The 18,598-nt window shown below is 39.4% G+C and overlaps 1 protein-coding gene across 1 annotated transcript; it reads right to left on the bottom strand.

The window, feature by feature from the left end:
* Positions 1 to 10,084: 10,084 nt before the first annotated feature.
* Positions 10,085 to 17,459, bottom strand: CCKAR (cholecystokinin A receptor). The gene is made up of 5 exons (XM_009565463.2): positions 17,065 to 17,459; positions 16,049 to 16,300; positions 13,841 to 14,102; positions 12,089 to 12,216; positions 10,085 to 11,283 (listed from the first exon to the last, which is right to left on the bottom strand). The coding sequence occupies exons 1-5, from the start codon at positions 17,183 to 17,185 to the stop codon at positions 10,757 to 10,759; spliced, it is 1,290 nt and encodes a 429-aa protein (XP_009563758.2). The 5' UTR covers positions 17,186 to 17,459; the 3' UTR covers positions 10,085 to 10,756.
* Positions 17,460 to 18,598: the final 1,139 nt, after the last annotated feature.

Raw genomic sequence — 18,598 nt, forward strand, 5'->3', positions numbered from 1 at the left:
GGACAGCATGGGCAGATTACATCTCAAAAATTATTTTAAAGTCTCTTGCAGTCTGTGTCTGGAATGATAAATTGATTCTTCTGGAACAGAATATAAATTAGATCTGAGGTTTTGGCAAAGAGAATGGTCATTTGCTAGACTTTAGTGTTATAATTGGAAAAAACTGTGTGGAATGGTGCTGGTCCTGGATGAAGTACCTCAGACATAAAAGATCTCCTCATCTAAACCTTGTCAATTAGTTATTTAGATAGTATCAACAATAAATCCTCTTAAAATCCAGAGTAGAGGATTACAGTGAGAATGGTGTGAAGTTATTTGGCTAGAGGAGAGGATTACGTGCAATATATGCCATTTCAGAACATTCAGAATTACAAAACTGGGGCAATTAGTTTACCTTTCACAGTGTCCGATTTAGATTAAATTATTCTGAAGGACCTGAGGTGGATTAACCTTCATGTGGGCATGTGTATCTGTTTTGACAATCCTTTTGCTGCTTCATTCTGCGTTTAGAGCATGCTTGGGTTTAAGGAGCCATCTGGGGTTTGGACTCCACTTGTTGTGATAATCTCAATTGTGAGGTTGATGTTGTCATCTTCCCAGTTTCACACATTCAGAAAGTTTTGGACTTAGAAATCAATTTTTGGTTTTATCTTGGAGATTAGTAATAGAGGTACAAATCAAACAATGGTTTAAAAAATGTTTTTTATTTAATTCGCAAGTAATCTTGATAAAGAAAATCCTTTTCCTTCTTTCGGCATAAATGCAATCGCTGAGTGCTTAAGTTTTCAATTTCATCAGTACTTTATACAAGTGGTTCATTTTTAGAGTTAACAATTCTATGCTGTTATTCAAAGAAAAACTGTGATGTGGATTTTATTGTTTTGTATTTCTGTCTTTAGATACCTTGTTCTTTATCTGAGCTATCATGACCCGAGTGTGTTTCATCCTAAAACTTAGTATCTGAGTGTGTGAGACTAGACTACTTCAAAATGCAGAGTTTCAAATTATGAATTTTGCTAAAATTCTATTTTTGCACAGCTCTTTACTGTCAGCTTACAGGTAAACTTATAGAAAACAGATATCAGCTACCAATATAAATGTGTTAAGTTAGAAAAAAAAAAAAAATCATCTCCTCTTGATGTTAGGGTGGTGCAGCAGTAAACTAGGCTTACTGCCTGCGTGGGATTATCTTCACAGCAAGGAGAAAATTTAGATGTCACGCAGTCATAGTTTTTAAAAATGATAACATGAATCTCTGTTTGCAACTTGTTCCTCCAGCTGCCTTGAGAAAGACGGTTATGAAATATGAGTAGAGTTTTGTCATTCGTCTGCTATGATGTGAGACAAGTTCGTTAACCAGTTTCAGATTATATTACAATCTAACTTCTTTTTCTCTCATCTGTACTTTCATCCTGTTTTAACAGGTATATTCTTTTCAGTTGGTCGTATTAGAGTGAACACTAACTATATTGTTGTTTATCTTGTTTTTCAAATAATTCTGCATTTATGTGCTTATGAAAATGCTCCTTTCTTTTAAAAACTGTATTTAAATGCTAGTCAGATTTTGAAGCGTCCTCTGCAAAAGCACTATGACATGCTTAAAGCAAATTAACTTTTTCATTATTAAGCAGTGTGCCCAGGTGGCCAAGAAGGCCAGTGGCATCCTGGCTTGAATTACAAGTAGTGTGGCCAGCAGGAGTAGGAGAGGATTGTCCCCCTGTACTTGGCACTGACGAGGTCAAACCTCAAATTCTGGTTTCAGTTTTGGGCCCCTCAGTACAAGAAAGACATTGAGGTGCTGGAGCGTGTCCAGAGAAGGGCAATGGAGCTGGTGAAGGGACTGGAGAACAAGTCTTACGAGGAGTGGCTGAGGGAACTGGGGTTGCTTAGCCTGGAGGAGACTGAGGGGAGACCTTATTGCTGTCTACAACTACCTGAAAAGAGGTGGTAGCGAGGCGGGTGTTGGTGTCTTGTCCCAAGTAACAAGTGACAGGACAAGAAGAAATGGCCTCCAGTTGCACCAGGGGAGGTTTAGATTGGATATGAGGAAATATTATTTCACTGAAAGGGTTGTCAAGTATTGGAACAAGCTGCCCAGGGAAGGTGTTGAGTCACTGTCCCTGGCGATATTTAAAGATGAGTAGATATGGTGCTTAGGGACGTGGTTTACTGGTGGACTTGGCAATGTTATGTTTACAGTTGGACTCATTGATCTTAAAGGTCTTTTTGGTGATATTAAGGCTATGAAATGAAGTAAAGGGAACTTGAATGAGATATGAAATTTTGAAGTGTTAAAAAAAAAAAAAAGGTGAATGTAAAGTTACTTGATCGTGTAATTAAAAAAACAGGTGTTCCCAAGTGTCCCTTCTTCAAAAGCCCTTCCAACTGCTATCTGCGATAACTGGTGGCACAGGTGGAGCGAGTCTCACAGACACAGTAAAGTACTCAAAAGCAGTTGCACAAATATGTTCCTCCAGAGAAGACCAAGGACAAATGTAAGTAAATACCAATTCTTGGATCAACAGCAGAGCCTGAAGTTGCACAGATGGCTACATTTGGGCCCACAGGTGTATGGAAATAATATCAAAGTTCTTCAGTTTGTTTTATGTAGTAGCAGATTAGAAAACATTATTCAAACTAAATTTGGAGAGAGTGCACATGCAACATTAGTCAGTTATAAAATTGCATTTTGGAAAGTTTAGAAACATGTTCTAGATAGAGTTAGGAGAATAATTGAATGCATAAGGCACTCTTGTCTAAGCAGACACATAGATGTGGAGGTTATTGTCTGGCAAAGCCAACTGGTAGCACTGAGATACATAACAGACTGCTGCTGCCGGTCATCAGAATGATGATGAGTTCCACAGAGGAAAAGAGCTTTAGCAAGAGTGAGCTGGAGAAGGTACACGAGAGGCAGTACCTATTTCCCCCTAGCAGGAGTACCACTCTCTGGAAGTTCATTTAAAGGATGCCAGTGAAGAGCAGACCGTTTCAATTCCTGGTAACTATTAAACACAGTTACCACACTTCTGGAGTAGAGGAAGGGGCTGATTTGGGGGGAGGGGGGAGGTTCTTTTTTTAAAAATCCCTTCATCTGTTGTTTTTCTACTTGCTTGACTGCAACTGGTTTTCCTGGTTTCTGAAACCGATGTCGGTTCCAGCTCTGTCTGATGGAGTGTAGGGTCCCTGGCTGCTTCCTGCGGTGTCAGTGGTAGCAGGGATGAGTTCTGTGTTGGCTGATGGATGAGATTTGGATGCAGAGTGTTCTGGGGCTTTAGAGTATTAGAGGAACGTAGGGTTAATATTCTCATAGACAGCTAGGGTAGAACATAACAATATTGTGACAGTGTGGTTTAAACTCCTATCATGGGAGAAGCCCACCTCTTACAGATGTAACGCAGGACGCTCTGCTTGCCAGCAGTGCTCCGTACGCATCAGATTCACTGTGGCCCTGAGAGCCCTCCCGTATCTGGCTTCTTTGCCTGGCGCACGCTGCAGAGCCCCCCAGCTCCACTTGCCTGCTCTGTGCTCTTCTCAGAATCTCAGCAGCAGCAAAACCTTATGCAAACCAGTAGAATAGAAATTCATTCCAGAATACTTGTTTTCTTTTCAAATCACCCCTTTGAACTTTGCTGAAAATGAATGGGTTTCTACCCAAAATGAAGTCTGTTTTGTTTTTTCCCTTCCATCTTGCTGCTTAAGGGACCTTTTGTCTATCCCCTTGTGCCTCCGTCCGTACAGGACACAGCTGCCTTTCCTCTTGTTCTCAAAGGGGTCTTGACAATCCAAACCCAAAAGATGTTTGCAATGATTTTCTCTTTCTACAGATCAGATCACATAGTCCTTTCCTCATTATTTTTCCCCCATTCTACAAGGCTGAAATGTTTCCCATTCACCTTTCCTTCTATTCCTCCCCGTCTCCTGTGTCTGGACCCTACAGAACAATGTTTCCAGCTGCTAGTGCACCAGATTTAGCTTTGTCTTCCTTCACTGTTTTTCTAAATATTCAGTCTTCTACCAGTCTCATTAATCTCTTCTAAATTTCACAAAAGAAATAAAGGACAAAGCTATACAACTGCAGCGTGCTTTTTCTCTTCTGTCTTTTCTCCCTCTCTGTGCAGCCTTGGCGTCTGGAGGCTTGCCACTCTTGGCTTCAGTGTGTATAGCAAAGAAAGTCTATCATGGTTTTAGTAAATATTTGACAAATTATTGCAGCAGAGGAGTCACAATGGATATTAATGGACTTTCGATGTCTTCTGGAAAACACTGCCCTTCAATAAACATTCTTTGAATTTCCACCAGCTTTTACTTTGCAGTGCTTGAAAAAAAGGAAGGAAATAAATACAAAAGGAATTAAAATATTGCAAAATACTAGGGAACAGACAGCTATGCCTGACAGTCTCTCCTGCACTGTATTGATTTGCTTCAGTCAGTTGACACTACTTAAACAGGTTTCCTTTTTAATAAACACAAGGGCATTCATGTTTTCTGGATTCTCCTCCTGGGTCTCCAGTCCCAAAGAAGCAAGGCATTGTGAGAACCTGTCTTATAGCTGAAAATTTGCTTTAGTCACTACTGATTTTCTTCTAACTTAGTTGAGCACTGACCACATCTGGACTGCAAATTAAGAGCGCTTTGTCTCCAAGATGCAGCAGCCTCCTCATCCTGCGCTGACCTCTATCCTTCCCATCAGATGATCAGAGGTGCATTAAATTAGTGACAGCACCCAGGGAAGCTGGAAGGGACATGAGGTTGGCTTTTCAGCAGAAGCAGCAGTTGTGCCCTCTGTTTCAGTGCCATAACCCTAGTGTTATTTTTCCTACTTGCATGTGGACTGTGGCAGGACCATCTCTTGGGAAGCTACCAGAAAAAGTGACTCCAAAGACAGAGTATCTTGGATGATGTTAGTACCCTTATATTCCTTTACTATAATAGTGAGCCAGTCACCGCTGCGTGCCACCAAAGGGATGTGCACTGGGTTTTGAACCAGTTTCAGAGCAAGGAAACAGTTCTGATTCTTCGACATCTACCTTCAGTTTAGCTATGAGGATCCCAGGTGCCAGAAGACCCATGGCAGGTTTCTAAGAGTCATTGCAGCATTCCCCGCTGGCTGCCCAGTTTTCTCTTAGGTATTGTCATCTGTTTATTGCAGTTGCTCCCAGGCCTTCACTTCTGTCCGTCATTCTTCACTTGATCGTGCATGAGGCTTCTTATCAGTTGCTGAATACTCTCAGAACAATGTCCCGAGCCACTGTCCATTTAATTAAAATAAAAAATACAATTGGCTCTGGTGACAAACCAAGATCCCGAGCAGCTGATCATCCTTCCAGTTGATTTAGGTTCTGTACGTGTGACTGTTCTCATGCTTGATTTGTATCTGTACAACACTCATAGGAGCTATGCAATGATTTAGCTGCTTTTTAAATCAACTCAGTGTGCAAGCTCCAGTTCTTTGTTCTATCAGGAGATAGTTTAAAAGTTGTTAATAACTGCCAAAGTAACAGGAAATCAATTAAATGGTATTAACCCCATGTAGAATGATTCCTACTTGATGTTTGCTACCTGCTGATGCTAATGAAGCTTTTTCATTATCATCTCACAGTACAGTGGACAACTGACATCTCACTAGCTCAAAATTAGTGCTTTTTGAACACAACTGGTAGCAGAGGCCATGGAAAACTCTTCATACCATAATTATCTGTAGAGTTGCAGACAAATAACTCCTCGCAGGGATGATTTGCCACTAGACAAATAAAGCAGGGGCTTTACAATTCACAAACGTTTCCTTCACAGCTTTTTCCCTTTGGTAGGTACCCACGGAAGCCTAACAAGCATTGCAGGGGTTAAAAATAAAAAGGTCATGCTAGAAATGGGTCTTTTTATAAACCACTTAGACAGAAATTCTGGTATCTTTAAGGTGCACTTTACTATGATGTGGAGTTAACTGATGAGAAAAGAGCCAAGGATGGATTGATTGTGCATAAAAAGCTGTAGCTGTCTAACAGAAATGATGATGTATATAGAAAAATGGATAGGAAAACTATGGTCAGAGGGTGGACAAAATGCTGACCTACATGCATACCCGAGTCACAGGTGGTTTGGTTGGTCTGTGTTGTGTTTTGAATGGAAGACCAAGACATTTTGTAAAAAAAAAAAAAAAACAAAAAAAAAATCTCAAGTACTTTTTTATGCTTTCTACCACCCTGTCTCTAATGCTGTGATAAAAACATTATAGCCTCTGCTTTCATATAATTCTTACTCAAAGCCATTAATTTTTATCTTTCTTCACTTTATTCTTGAGAATAGGCATCTTTTCCCACCAGGAACCCTAGGTTTAAATCAACATCCATTCACAGTTTAGACTGAGGAAAAGAAAAAGTCACATTTACCAAAGTCCTGAGGAATTGAAGGGGAAGTAAGTACAGTCCTTGAATCTGAAGACACTCTTAGTTTGTGTGTGTATATATATATATATATATAATATAAAAAAACATCAGCTATGGAAAATGGGTATCTGAGAAAGTAAAGGAGATGGGTAGCTATTAAATTCCTCTTAGCACCTAAACGAATACTTACAAGATCAATGCTTTGTGAGGAAAAAAAACCATTTTAAAACTTCATTCACCATCATAATTGTAGGTTTACAGGAGAGTTTGTCTGCAGTCGGTAAATGCCTGCCGCATTCTGGTTCTGCATACCATGAGTATATCTGACTATAGATTATCTTTGTTTCGGAAGCACTAGCAGTGTTTACGCTTTGCTACGTGGTTGTTCATCCACGTTTTCCTGGTGGCCCCTACTTGTGAGTTTTCAGAAAAGGCATCTATCTGTCTTCAGACTAACGCTCTGCCCTGGTGCGGTGGTGCTCTGTGCCAGTGCCTGCTCTTAAGACAAACCCTGATAAACCCTGTTAGGAACTGTGTGTGCACTGATGTGCTGTGCTTTACGCTGCAATATTTCAGTAGGGTATTGTCTTATTTAATCATTGTCTGATCCTGAAATAATCTGTTCCAAGCCAGAAAAGCATCATGTGAACATGGGTTGCACCCCGCCGGAGGCAGAGGCAGGAGGAGCAGGTGGGACCCCAGACAGCCACAAAGGGATTGGCAGCATGGGAAAAGAGGCCACAACTCGAGTAAGCGGGGTGTAAACCTTTAGTGGCTGCAGTTCCAAATCCACAGGCCACTTCTCATCCAGAACACCTGTATTTTGCCCTGGCAACAGTGAATTCTATCCTCAGTTTGACCCCTCATCAACTGCTATATTTAGTAGTTTTTTCAGCACCTGTCTTGAAGCGTGTCCTAATAATACAGGTTGCAACTAATAAGGACAGAAGTACCAAAGGAGAACTTGGCTGTTACTTAGTACTATGTTTTTGGGGGTTTTTTATGGACTAGTATCTACTGATGTTTGAGCAGGGCTGGAGCCGGTGTTCGGGGGGGCGATTTGTGAACTCAGATGTAGGGTTGTAAGAGGTGATTGCAGAACTATTGCTTTGTGGGCAGGAGATATTGCTTGGAGTAATGTGTTTCAGGAGTCTGTCAACCTGAGATGATAGGGGGAAATGAAGATGAGAATGCTTTTTGGGAAAGTAAATCTCAAAGGAAAATAAACCTGTCAAAGAGGGGAAAAAAAAGTCTATTTCAGCAAATATTAGTGGGGGAAAGTAAGCTAGAGATGGGGAAGGAATTAAAAAAGCAGTAACAGGCAGCTGAAACAGATAAGAGAAAGACAAAGGGAGAAAAAAAAAAACAAGCATGGGAATCAGGAGAAAGGGGAAGAAGAAAGAGACTTTGCAGATTTATGGGTCTCCCACACCTGAAGTTTATTACTTGAATGCAATTTGTCTGCTCTATCTGAGAAAGAGCTTGCCCTCAGCTACTGCCCATTGTAAAAGTAGACTTTTGGGGTAGGATTTCTGCTCCCAACCCCAATGATTAGTGATGTTAAAATAAGGAGACTTCATAATTTATCTTATTTTTGTATCAGTTTATTCCACTCATATTTGTTATTGAAGGTACGTTTCCATTAATAGCAGTATCTGAATTAAAGTTGCTGGCAGGATTCCATGACTCTAGCAAAGAAAGGGCAGCATTCAGAGGCAGGAATGATTTCTGCAGTGCACAGACCAGGGAAAATGACATTAAAATGCATGCAGGTTGCGGAAAGGCTGAAATTTCTTCTGCTAGGAGATTGGGGCAGAAGACGACAAAATGACCAGATTGATTATTAAATATTTACTACTTAATTCCTGCTTGTTGATGAAATCTAGCTTAAGGCTTGTGGCTTTCAGAGCTTGGTCAAGAGTGAATGCACTGATTTTTTTTTTTTTTATTTTTTTTTAATAAAAGGCGTGTAGGGGGCAGTGGAGGGGAGGCACGACACAGGCATAGAACGGGCCAGGACAAATGGAAAGGTGTCCTTTCTGGCACATTTCTAACCCTTTTCTGATTGTCACCTGACCACTGCTCCATCAGCATCTTCCCTCACTTCATCACCTCCAAATTGTATTCCTTGATAGTATAAGTGGGGAATCAATCAGAGACGCTGCTCCTTTCAGCCCCAGGCACCGAAGGCCGTGGGGGGCTGTGATCTGATTAAGGCATTGTTGAAAATAGCTTTTGCCTTTCATCTGAAAGCACTATCCTCAGACTAAATCACTTGGAGCAGGTGAATGGCACACATACCGCTATGTGGGCTCTAAGGGTACCACAGAATCTAGATCTTGGAATTTGCCTTTTAAAGTGCATAAAGAGCTGTGAAAAAGGCTTTATCACTATACAGCACATAGTCAGCAATATTCACATCCAGTATCCTATTAAAATATGATTTTTGGTTTTTACTTAAACAAAAATTTTAAGAATAAGGCCTATGATAAAGCCAGGCTTTCAAACGTTCCACATGAATCCATAGCAACTAAGTTTGTTCCTTCCGTTTCAACACACAGAACAGGTTTGTGGAGGGTCTCATCCTGTATCCTTAAGTCAAATAAAATTTTCATTTCATTGTTATAAATTAAATACCATAATTTAATCTGGTGGGTATTTGTAAAAGGTCAGATCGATGTCGGTACTCTCAGCAGTGTTCCAGAAGCAGTGCTACTTTATTAACAGGGCAGGCAAAACATTGTTTCTATGGATTGCACAAACACTGCTTTGGATTTTTTTTTTTTAATTTCCTGTCTGTGGACAAGCTGGATGCAAAAAAAAAAATAATAACCAAAGTTGTTTGCTAAGTTGTATGGGTAAACCATTCCAGGCAATAACTGAGTGCAGAACATGGATCTGGGTGCCTGGAACTCAAACTATATTTCCAATTTAAAATTATTCTGTAAAGAGATCAGATTTTCCTGATTAAAAACCCTGAAAAGGGTTATATTTAATATCCACATCTACATTCCACACTGTGCTCAAATTTAATCTGTCTCATAACAAGTTTTTTAAACGATATTGACTCAGCTAGAAGATAGAAGCATTTCCAACAGAATATTTTTAACAAAACAAATTATATAACTTCTACTGAGCACCACATAGCGAAGGGCATGACCTGAACACCCACACTAACCCCCACAACGCTGCACAGGAAGGAGCGTGAATTCCTCGCTCAGTAAACCACCAATAATAGTTCTATCGTTCAAAGATTTTCTTTCTACATTGAGTCTGCTTACAAATACGTGTAGTTGGAGAAAACAGGTGTTCTGAAGTTTAGAAAAAAACATGTTTTCAGATGAAGTCTTTCGGCCTTTACTTGTGTCTGCTGTTTCTGCCTTTCTTGCATCCTAATGGCTTCCATTTTCATGTAGGCAGAACCACAACAGGAGTGACTGTGAATGTCTGTGAAATGCACTGCTACCAAGGCCATCATCCTATGTTTTCAGTCTTATGTCTTTTGTAAATTGACCTCTTTAGCTTTATCCCACATGTTTATCCCTGTGTTTCCCAGTGTGACAATTTCCACACGAGCCTTTGGGGCTCATCTGAGACGCAGCCACTTGTGCAGATAGATGCTTGCAGCTTCACAGAAAAAAGCTACTTCTTTGAGCTTGCTCTTTGGGGCTTAATGAAATAAAAAATACAGGAAATTATGTTAATTTAGATGATTGCCTAAGTGAAGAATATATTCCATCCACAAAATCACAAATATTTATTTTCATTTTATTTAAAAAAAAAAATTACTTAAAAGCATTATTTTCACATGGACAGCCTGTTAGCCCCACCCCAAAATTATTCTTTTAATTGACCATGACACCAAAATGATCTCAACATGTATAAGCTCAGCTAAAATAATGTGAAAAAATACTGCAAATGTAACCGAAATATTTTGATTATAAAGCATAAATGTTGAAGTGAAGACTGCAATACATGTATTTGTGTTTAGAGAGAATCTATTAGCATCTTGGAAACTTCAAGAGACACTCAGAACTGCAGCCGAAAACTGAGCAAAACTGTTGATGTAAAGGACACCAATTCTTACAGGATAATTTATGACAAATAGAGCTTCTTCTAAGGCTTTCTATAAAGTCCCTTGTCTTCAAAGAGCCCTATTCCTCTTTTGTACTTTGGAAGGAAAAGTGATATAAAGCTCAAACAGTGATACCATCCATTTCACATAAAATTCTCACTGCATTTACTGTCAGCTGAAGCGTTTCATTACCTCAGATCTAAATCGTGTTCAGCTGATGCAACAGTCACTTTCCAAGACCAGATGATAAACACTTGAGTGTCTGTAGGCCACTGGTAGCCTCTTCTGATGCAGCTCAGGGGGGTGCAGATGCATTCATTTGCATGTAAGAACATTTGGAGAGTGAAGCCCCTGTTGTCTTCCCCTCTTCTTCATCGCCCACCTCTCCCCGTATTGCAGGGGGCTTTTGCTTAGCACAGCAGGTGAAAGTGGCCAGAAAACCCATGCGGAAACGCTTGTTCATAAAGCAGTATATGATAGGGTTCACGCAAGCAGAAGTGTAGGACAACAAGTGGATAAAGGAGATAGGAGCTCCTGAGAGGCGCTGGTCTGCCGAAGTGGTGTCAAACGCACGCCAGGCATTGACACTGAAGATAGGAGTCCAGCAAAGGAAAAATAAAATCACTATCACCATCAACATGCGGATGACGAGTTTCTTGGCCATTAAGTTGGCAGAAGAGCTGCTGCTTCTCACCCTTTCTATTTTGCTATGGCCAGAAGCAGAGAGCTGTTGCAATGGTATTTTCCTTTTTCTTTTGGTTTTGTTGAGGTAGCATCCATCTCCATCCTCATATTTGGCACTGCAGGTACTTATTTTTCTTTCTGTGCATAGAAATTAGTACTTAAATAGTTGGCAAAAATATCTCTGAGCCATGATTCAAAATACAAAACAAAGTATGGAGTCTGTCTAAATAAATAACACAACTCATGGATGAACAACTGCTGCAAAGAAAGCACTGTCCTAATTCTAAGTCAGTTGTATATCAGCTTCTTTGTGTCTGCTGGCTCCCAATATTTTCATGATTCAACTCCATAAAAATTGATGCAAAAGATGTAAGGACACTGTTTGCTCAAGTACTTACTGAAGATAATTTTAAAAATTATACGCTTTTATCTTAATTTGACAGCTTTTATTTTGGTGTTTATTTACAGAAATACTCCTCAGCCATGGTCAAAAAAACCCCAAATTTGATGGTTCTAGAATAAGCGAATTAGAAATTTAACATATCCTACTCAGAGTCTTTGCAAACAAGTCATAGGTGAGGAATTATTTGCTAGTGAATAATGAAATGGCTCCAATGAACAAATGCATCTGGCAGGTTCACAACTACAACTGACCATAATGATTTTTTTTTTTTTTTTACAAATAGAAAACTCTACCTAAAAACAAACAAACCAAAACTAAATGTGTTCTTTCGTCACTGTGAGGGTGGTGAGACACTGGCACAGGTTGCCCAGGGAAGCTGTGGCTGCCCCATCCCTGGAGGTGTTCAAGGCCAGGTTGGATGGGGCCTTGGGCAGCCTGATCCAGTGGGAGGTGTCCCTGCCTATGGCAGGGGGGTTGGAACTGGATGATCTTTAAGGTCCCTTCCAATTCGAACCATTCTATGATTCTATGTGTTGTTACCTCGTGAAGATTTTCTCTGGCTGGCATCAAATTTTATTCCTCTGTAGAGTTCCAAAGAAATGAGGCCATATGCAACCATCATTATAATCCCAGGTATAAGAAAGAGTATGAGTAGCAGGAAAGTGTACCTAAAGGATCAAAAGACAAATTATGACCAAGGAACAGCACAAAAACAGAAAAACTTTTTCTCCAGATGAGAATTTGGTGGGTGTTGGGGAGGATTTCAAGATTTTGCTGGGTTTTTTTCATGCTAATACAAAGCATCATTTTGATAGCTCTGGAAATTAGAAGCTTCCCGCCTCTTCTCTTCCTCTTTCTTCTCTTCAGAACAGCAAGAACAAGGCTAATGTGGCTGCAAAACATCCACCACCCAACCTCTGCAGGCCCAGAGGTGACGGGCAGCCCTGTGTTGGTTAAAGGCAGAAGGTCTCTGCCTGTGAAGTGGGGCTCTCTGCTGTAACCAGATGAGGTTAGATGTCCTATAGTGTTGAATGCTGTTAAAATGGCTTTGAAGAAGCCAAATGGGCAGCTGCCCATTCTCAAAGGAGCCCCTGGTACTGTCAGTCACTGCTTCAGTGAGCTCTGACTTGCCAAGTGTTGTGGCACACATGGTTAGGGCAGAGCAGCCGTGGCCTGGGCTTTCATCCCTGGGGCCATGCAGAGCGCTCGAGGAGGGATCCCAGGGGTGGCAACCGCTTCACTAAAGGAAGCAGCTTTTACTTCATTTCATGCCTGTTACTCTCCCAGGCAGCTTCTCTAATGTGATTAAAAATTGGGAAAATCATTCTGCTTAAATACATCTACAAGCCTACGTCTCCTCTGCTCCCCATGTGCAAATTCACTAAAGCACCTGGGAATCTGCGCTGACACCACGGAGAAGAGAATTTCACCCTGCAGCTTCTCTCCTCATCTATACTCAAACTGGCAAATACCTGAGACTACTGGAAGCATTAATAAAAATTCGCTGTATTTATGGATACACCACAATGGAGTGGGGCATAATTTAATCTTGTTCCCAGTTCCAATTGGCCTTCAGTAGCCATAAAAAGTCTTACTTCTTCCCAGTGCCAGTTAAAGCATTTAGTCATCGTGCAAGGACACAATGTCTAAATAATATTGCTGCTTGATAGCGCTATTATTTACTTACTCTGCCTGGACGTGTAGGATTTGGAGCACTATTTCCCCCCCTCATCTCTCTTCCCCTGTTCTCCATAAATGAACATAGGGTTCAGTTCTATAAGTGCCCCCAAATGGCATTTGCAACCTTTCCAAATTCTCATATTCTACTTCTCTGCTTCACAGGACCTTCAGACAAACAATTAACAAATTAACAGGCAAGGCAGCACACAGAAGGATACTTGTATGTGTCTGCATTCCTCAAAAATTAAGGATTTCTCTGAAAATATCAAATATATGTTTACACATAATGAGTGAAGGCAGTATTCCTACTTGCATACTTGAAGTATGAAAGATGCTTCCTTTACAGTGACAGTAAGGGTTATCAAAGCTGAAGATCATAATTTGACAATCATTGCAAAGTTGGGTATCATTCCTATGACAAGGGAAAAGTCATAGAAGTGTCAAAACGGGAGCAGCTTAAAAATTTTTTCTTTTTACTTCTTAAATGAGCATGTTAGAAGTGTAAATGTTTGCTGAAGGTTAATACTTGATTATGAATAAGCTTAACGCTACCATGAAATCCTGTTTCCCACCAGGTTATTATGCATTTGCTAACAGTCAGTTATGTCTTACCAAGACTGCTGAATGACATCACTTGGCCAAAGGAGCCGACACATATTTGCGGTGGTGTTGTTATACTTGGTAAAAGGTACCAGTTTGCTGTAAATTGGGTATGGTGACATGATAGTAAAGGAAACACACCAGGTAGCAGCAATCACTTTCAAGGCATGAGATTTTGTCTGCCAGACCCTGGACTGCAGAGGTTTGCAAATGGCACTGTATCTCTCCAGAGATATGGCAACCAGGTTGAAGGTAGATACACTTACAGAGACACCTATATATATAAAATAAAGAAAAAAGTTATTATTTTCTTCTAAAGGTTCATGCTATTTTAAAACGTTTTTGCTAGTTTTCTGTATGCATATAGAAAATAAAAAATATAGCAAACTTAGAATGTATATAGAAAATTTAATATACATATATATAAATATCATACTGATTAAGTTAGAGCATGTGGGCAACAGGTCTGAGTCTCCAGACTACTGGTGCTGGTCTGCATTTCTCTAGCTCCAAGAAATCCAAGAGAGAAAATTCATTCTGTTAAACCACAAAATTCTGATAATATGGAAAGAAAACATTTTTTCCTTCTAATTCTTTTCTTTGCTGCTGTGGTTTATACGTAAATAATTGCACTGAAATTCAAACAACCATTTGAAATCAGTGGGATTATGCTGTTGATTCGTCTTCCAATGCAGAAGTTCGTAGTCCCTCTTCTATTGTTTTAATTTTTTTTTTAAGTGTCCTGCTTGACTGGTGATCTGATTTTCTCATTCAAGAAAATTAAATGTGTTTAACATTTTTAACTAAATGATAATGGAGTTACAAAGCAGGAGAATCAAAGTCATGAAGCAGAATCTTTGTCCTTCAAGTGCCCTTAAATTCTCCTGTTCATACATTTTAAAGTATAACGTCTTTATTTCTGTCTCTGAGGTGCCCCAGTTTATCGCCACAAGATTATAAATATTTCTTCTTAGCTTTATCACAAATTTTTCCTTGATTGAATAAGCTTTCATTAAATGATCTTTGTGAATGTTCTAATGTAGGTCAAAATATAAGATGCCAATATCTTTATAGTATGCTTTACGTAAATTATCTGTCATTTTAAATAAGGCTTCCTGCATTTTAAGATGAAAGATTAAGAGCATAGGTGATACAATGATATCAGTTGAAGCCTCTGTTAATCAGAACTGCTAATGGGAAATAGCCACATTCTGACTCTTAAAATAAAACACCTTCATAATGAAAAACTTCACATTCAAAAATATTCCACTGGATTTTTTTACAAAGTAATTTACACATTGTGAAATTAGAGAAAGATGACAATGCTTCAGTAATTTTTATGGTATTTCTGGCAGCAATTTGTTATAATTGTTTAAACATGGCCTTTAGTTTTATTAGTTTTATCTACAGAAAGATAAGAGTGTTTCCATTCACACACTTTAGGTGTGTACTTTCTCTTACATCAAAGTTCTCAAGGGCACAGGTTGAAAGGGGACCTAAAGTTTCTGTAATTAACTGAGGGTCCCTCAAGGTAGCAAAAACTTTACACATTTCTTTTTTTTTAAACAACCAAACACACAAGAAATATTGGATGCGAGACAAAATCACTGACGCAGGCACACACAACCCAGGCACTTTGAACCTCTTGGCTGTACAACTAAAGAGGGTACAGCACAGCATATAAAAGTCTTGCTGCAACCTCTAAAGGCAACCTGTAAAACCTGTATCTGCATTTTGTGGTCTCCTGGTGAGTTCCGACTATATCTGGTCTGTTCTCAAAAAGTGCTTGCTCTAGCTTCCAGCTCCACAAACGACACCTACTTTGGCCTATTTTTTTTCGTGTATCACTGCTACCAAAAATCTGTGGGCAAAATTTGCCCTTTCTGAGGCTTGTACAGCTTACTAGCTCTGTCAGCAACAGGTAAGCAAGTGCAGGTGTCAGGTTCCTCATTAAGGCTTGATCACGCAACATACTTCTCACTTAGCCTGATCCAGCAAAACACCCCTATGTGTTATTAAAATTAAGTGATACCTCTACATTTTTGCTGGATCATACTGAGGAAGCTAGAACCACAAATATTTGCACTATGAAGTTGTTTCTTTGTGATTTTGGTAACTGATGGCAGATGGAAACTAAGAGCTTTTTTACTGGTCTTTATTGACCTTCTCACTGATCCCATTATTTGATGTTCAAAGTAAGAATAAACTTCCAAGACTTACCCATGAAATAAGTGGCAGTTTTGCAAACAGCACTACCAAAAATAAAATCTTTCAGCAGGTTGGGAATGAGGGTGAATGGCATGCAGAAAAGGCAGAGCATCAGGTCACTGACTGCTAGTGACAGCAGAAATGTATTGGTGACTGTTCTCATCCGCTTGTTTCTTATCAGCACTGTAATTACCAGAATATTCCCCAATACGCTGAGCAGAAATATCAAACAATACAGCAGAATCCGAATTATCTGATGCAAATCTGAAAATTGCCACAAGATAAAAATCAGTTATGCAATATACAGATCACAGACCTGTATGTTTCATCCTTTAATTAGAAGGTAAATACTTCCAAAAACCTTTCTGTATTTGATTTTACTAAGGCTTATGTCTTTACACCACTATAAAATCAGTTCTGAAAGTTCTGAAATTCTTAAACTTATTCTGACCTAGCTGAATTGCGTAATATTACAACACAATATATGCAACATGATGTCAGTTCGGAAAACCAAACACACTTGATAGAAGCATGTTGTGCTAAAACTACTTAGTGGGAACCACTCACTCACCGTGGGAGTTCCTCCTTTAGGCAGAAGTAAGAAATGATACAGCAATCAAAAATATTTTAATACATGGAATATTTTTTTCAGCCTCAGAGTGCTATAATTTCATAGTCAATCAATTTCCTACACAGTAATAGATCAGATAATTCCTCTGTTATTGAATAGCTCAAAGAGTAAAAATTATGTTTCTCCAGGTCCTTATCAGAGCTGTTTACATTTTGTGCCCAATAATACTGTTGTTTTTAGTTTGTCATTATAGTCAGATTTCGTTCTAGTTGAATGCTGGAAAACCAGCACATGCTAAATTATTTCCTGCCTTTTTCTCATCCCAACTTATTAGCAAGCACTTGGTTTAGCACTCCCTCACAGAAAAAGCCTTGTGTAGCTGTTTCTTTCCATACTATCTCTACTTCCAGTTGGAACTAAAACTGCCTGGAAAAAAAATCTATTTTTCTATACTTACCTTTAGAAGGGTAAGGTGGGTCATCCACACAGAAAAAAGTGTCATTTTCCAGTATGATATCGCACAGGAAAGCAGTAATATTGGTACTGTTCCCGAGGAAGCTAGCATCAACTGTTTCCATTCTTCAGCATCCACAGGTTAGTTTTCATGAAGAAAAAGGTGGCTTTGTAACTATCTGCCCATTCCTTCAGTAAACAAATACATTTCTGAACGGAATCTTCAGGAGAAATTCAAGAGAGGCAGTTGTGCAAGGAAGCTCTTCTAACTCTCCCGTCAGGAACACTCAGCACACAGAGTCCTGGTCAGGCTGAACAAGATTTATTCCAGGGGCACACAAGGCAGTTCGGAAAAGCAAAGCATGCGTGCACAAACACACTCACACATAAGCACCCACATCCACACACACAGTCCCTCCGTACTTTTTAAGATCCACCCTCTTCTGTTACGGCCTATTGTTGGGATTATAAATAGGCTAGAAAAAGGTTACAGCATTAACCCTTTGCAAGATTGCTTCCACTCCAATCTCTGCAATATTTCTCAGAGGGAGTCTGTTTTGCCACGGCAAATAAATCATAACCAGTGAGTGATGAGAGAGATAAATCTATCTCTCAATGAACAGCATTTAAAATGGTGAGAGTAGCTGAATAAAAGGGCACAGAAAAGAAAAACGTAGTGAAGATTCAGAATGCTTTACATGAAAATGGTACTTCACATTTTTCAGAGTGGACTGAAGACTGTGTATGCTCAGAAAAACAAGAGCTGTTCCATTTATTCCTTTGGTGAAGTGCTAGCTTCATACAAAAGCACTGTATGTGCCTCACCCAAATCCCAGTAGGTTCATAGAAAGACTTATTAATTTCAGTATTCTTGGATCAAACCCTATGAAAGTATGATTTTAGAATTGCTGGTTAATATAAGCAGAAGCCTACACATTTTCTCAGTACAAGGACTTGTATATGATTTGAATACAAACATGATGAACTGATAAACTGCGGCACATTAGTTACGCATGAGTGTAAAACGCAGCAGTCTTGATTGTTTAACAGAAACCCTTTCTTCTGAGTTCTGCTTTTTGAATACATAAACATCATCCTCTCTGGTGTTTCCATGAAGTCACGGGCTTTTAACTCCCAGCATCCAGCTTGTTTATGGCCAAAAATGTAAATTAATATTATAAATTAATACCTTCTATAAATCAATTGAAAACGCAATTAAAATCACATTTAAAATCTCTTCTAGTTAAGTAGGCAGAGCAACAATATGTTCCCAGTAATAGGTTTGGACCTCTCACAGTTGATATAAACAGACTGAAAGGCCTGGGTTTCTTTCGCAGTCTGGCCAGCCTTGCTTTACAGTGCCCTTAACATAGAAGAGCAGACTGAAAAGTTACATCTAGAGTTCTGATTTCTAAATTATCTTTTCTTTAGCAGGTTAATTACATTTTTTAAAATTTTTTTTACAAATTCACACAGGTTTTAAAAATCTGAGATGAAACAACTCAAACTGGTACAGGGATCAAAGCATAACTCTTTCA

This window comes from Cuculus canorus, chromosome 4 (assembly GCF_017976375.1).
Source record: "Cuculus canorus isolate bCucCan1 chromosome 4, bCucCan1.pri, whole genome shotgun sequence".
Lineage (NCBI taxonomy): Eukaryota > Metazoa > Chordata > Aves > Cuculiformes > Cuculidae > Cuculus > Cuculus canorus.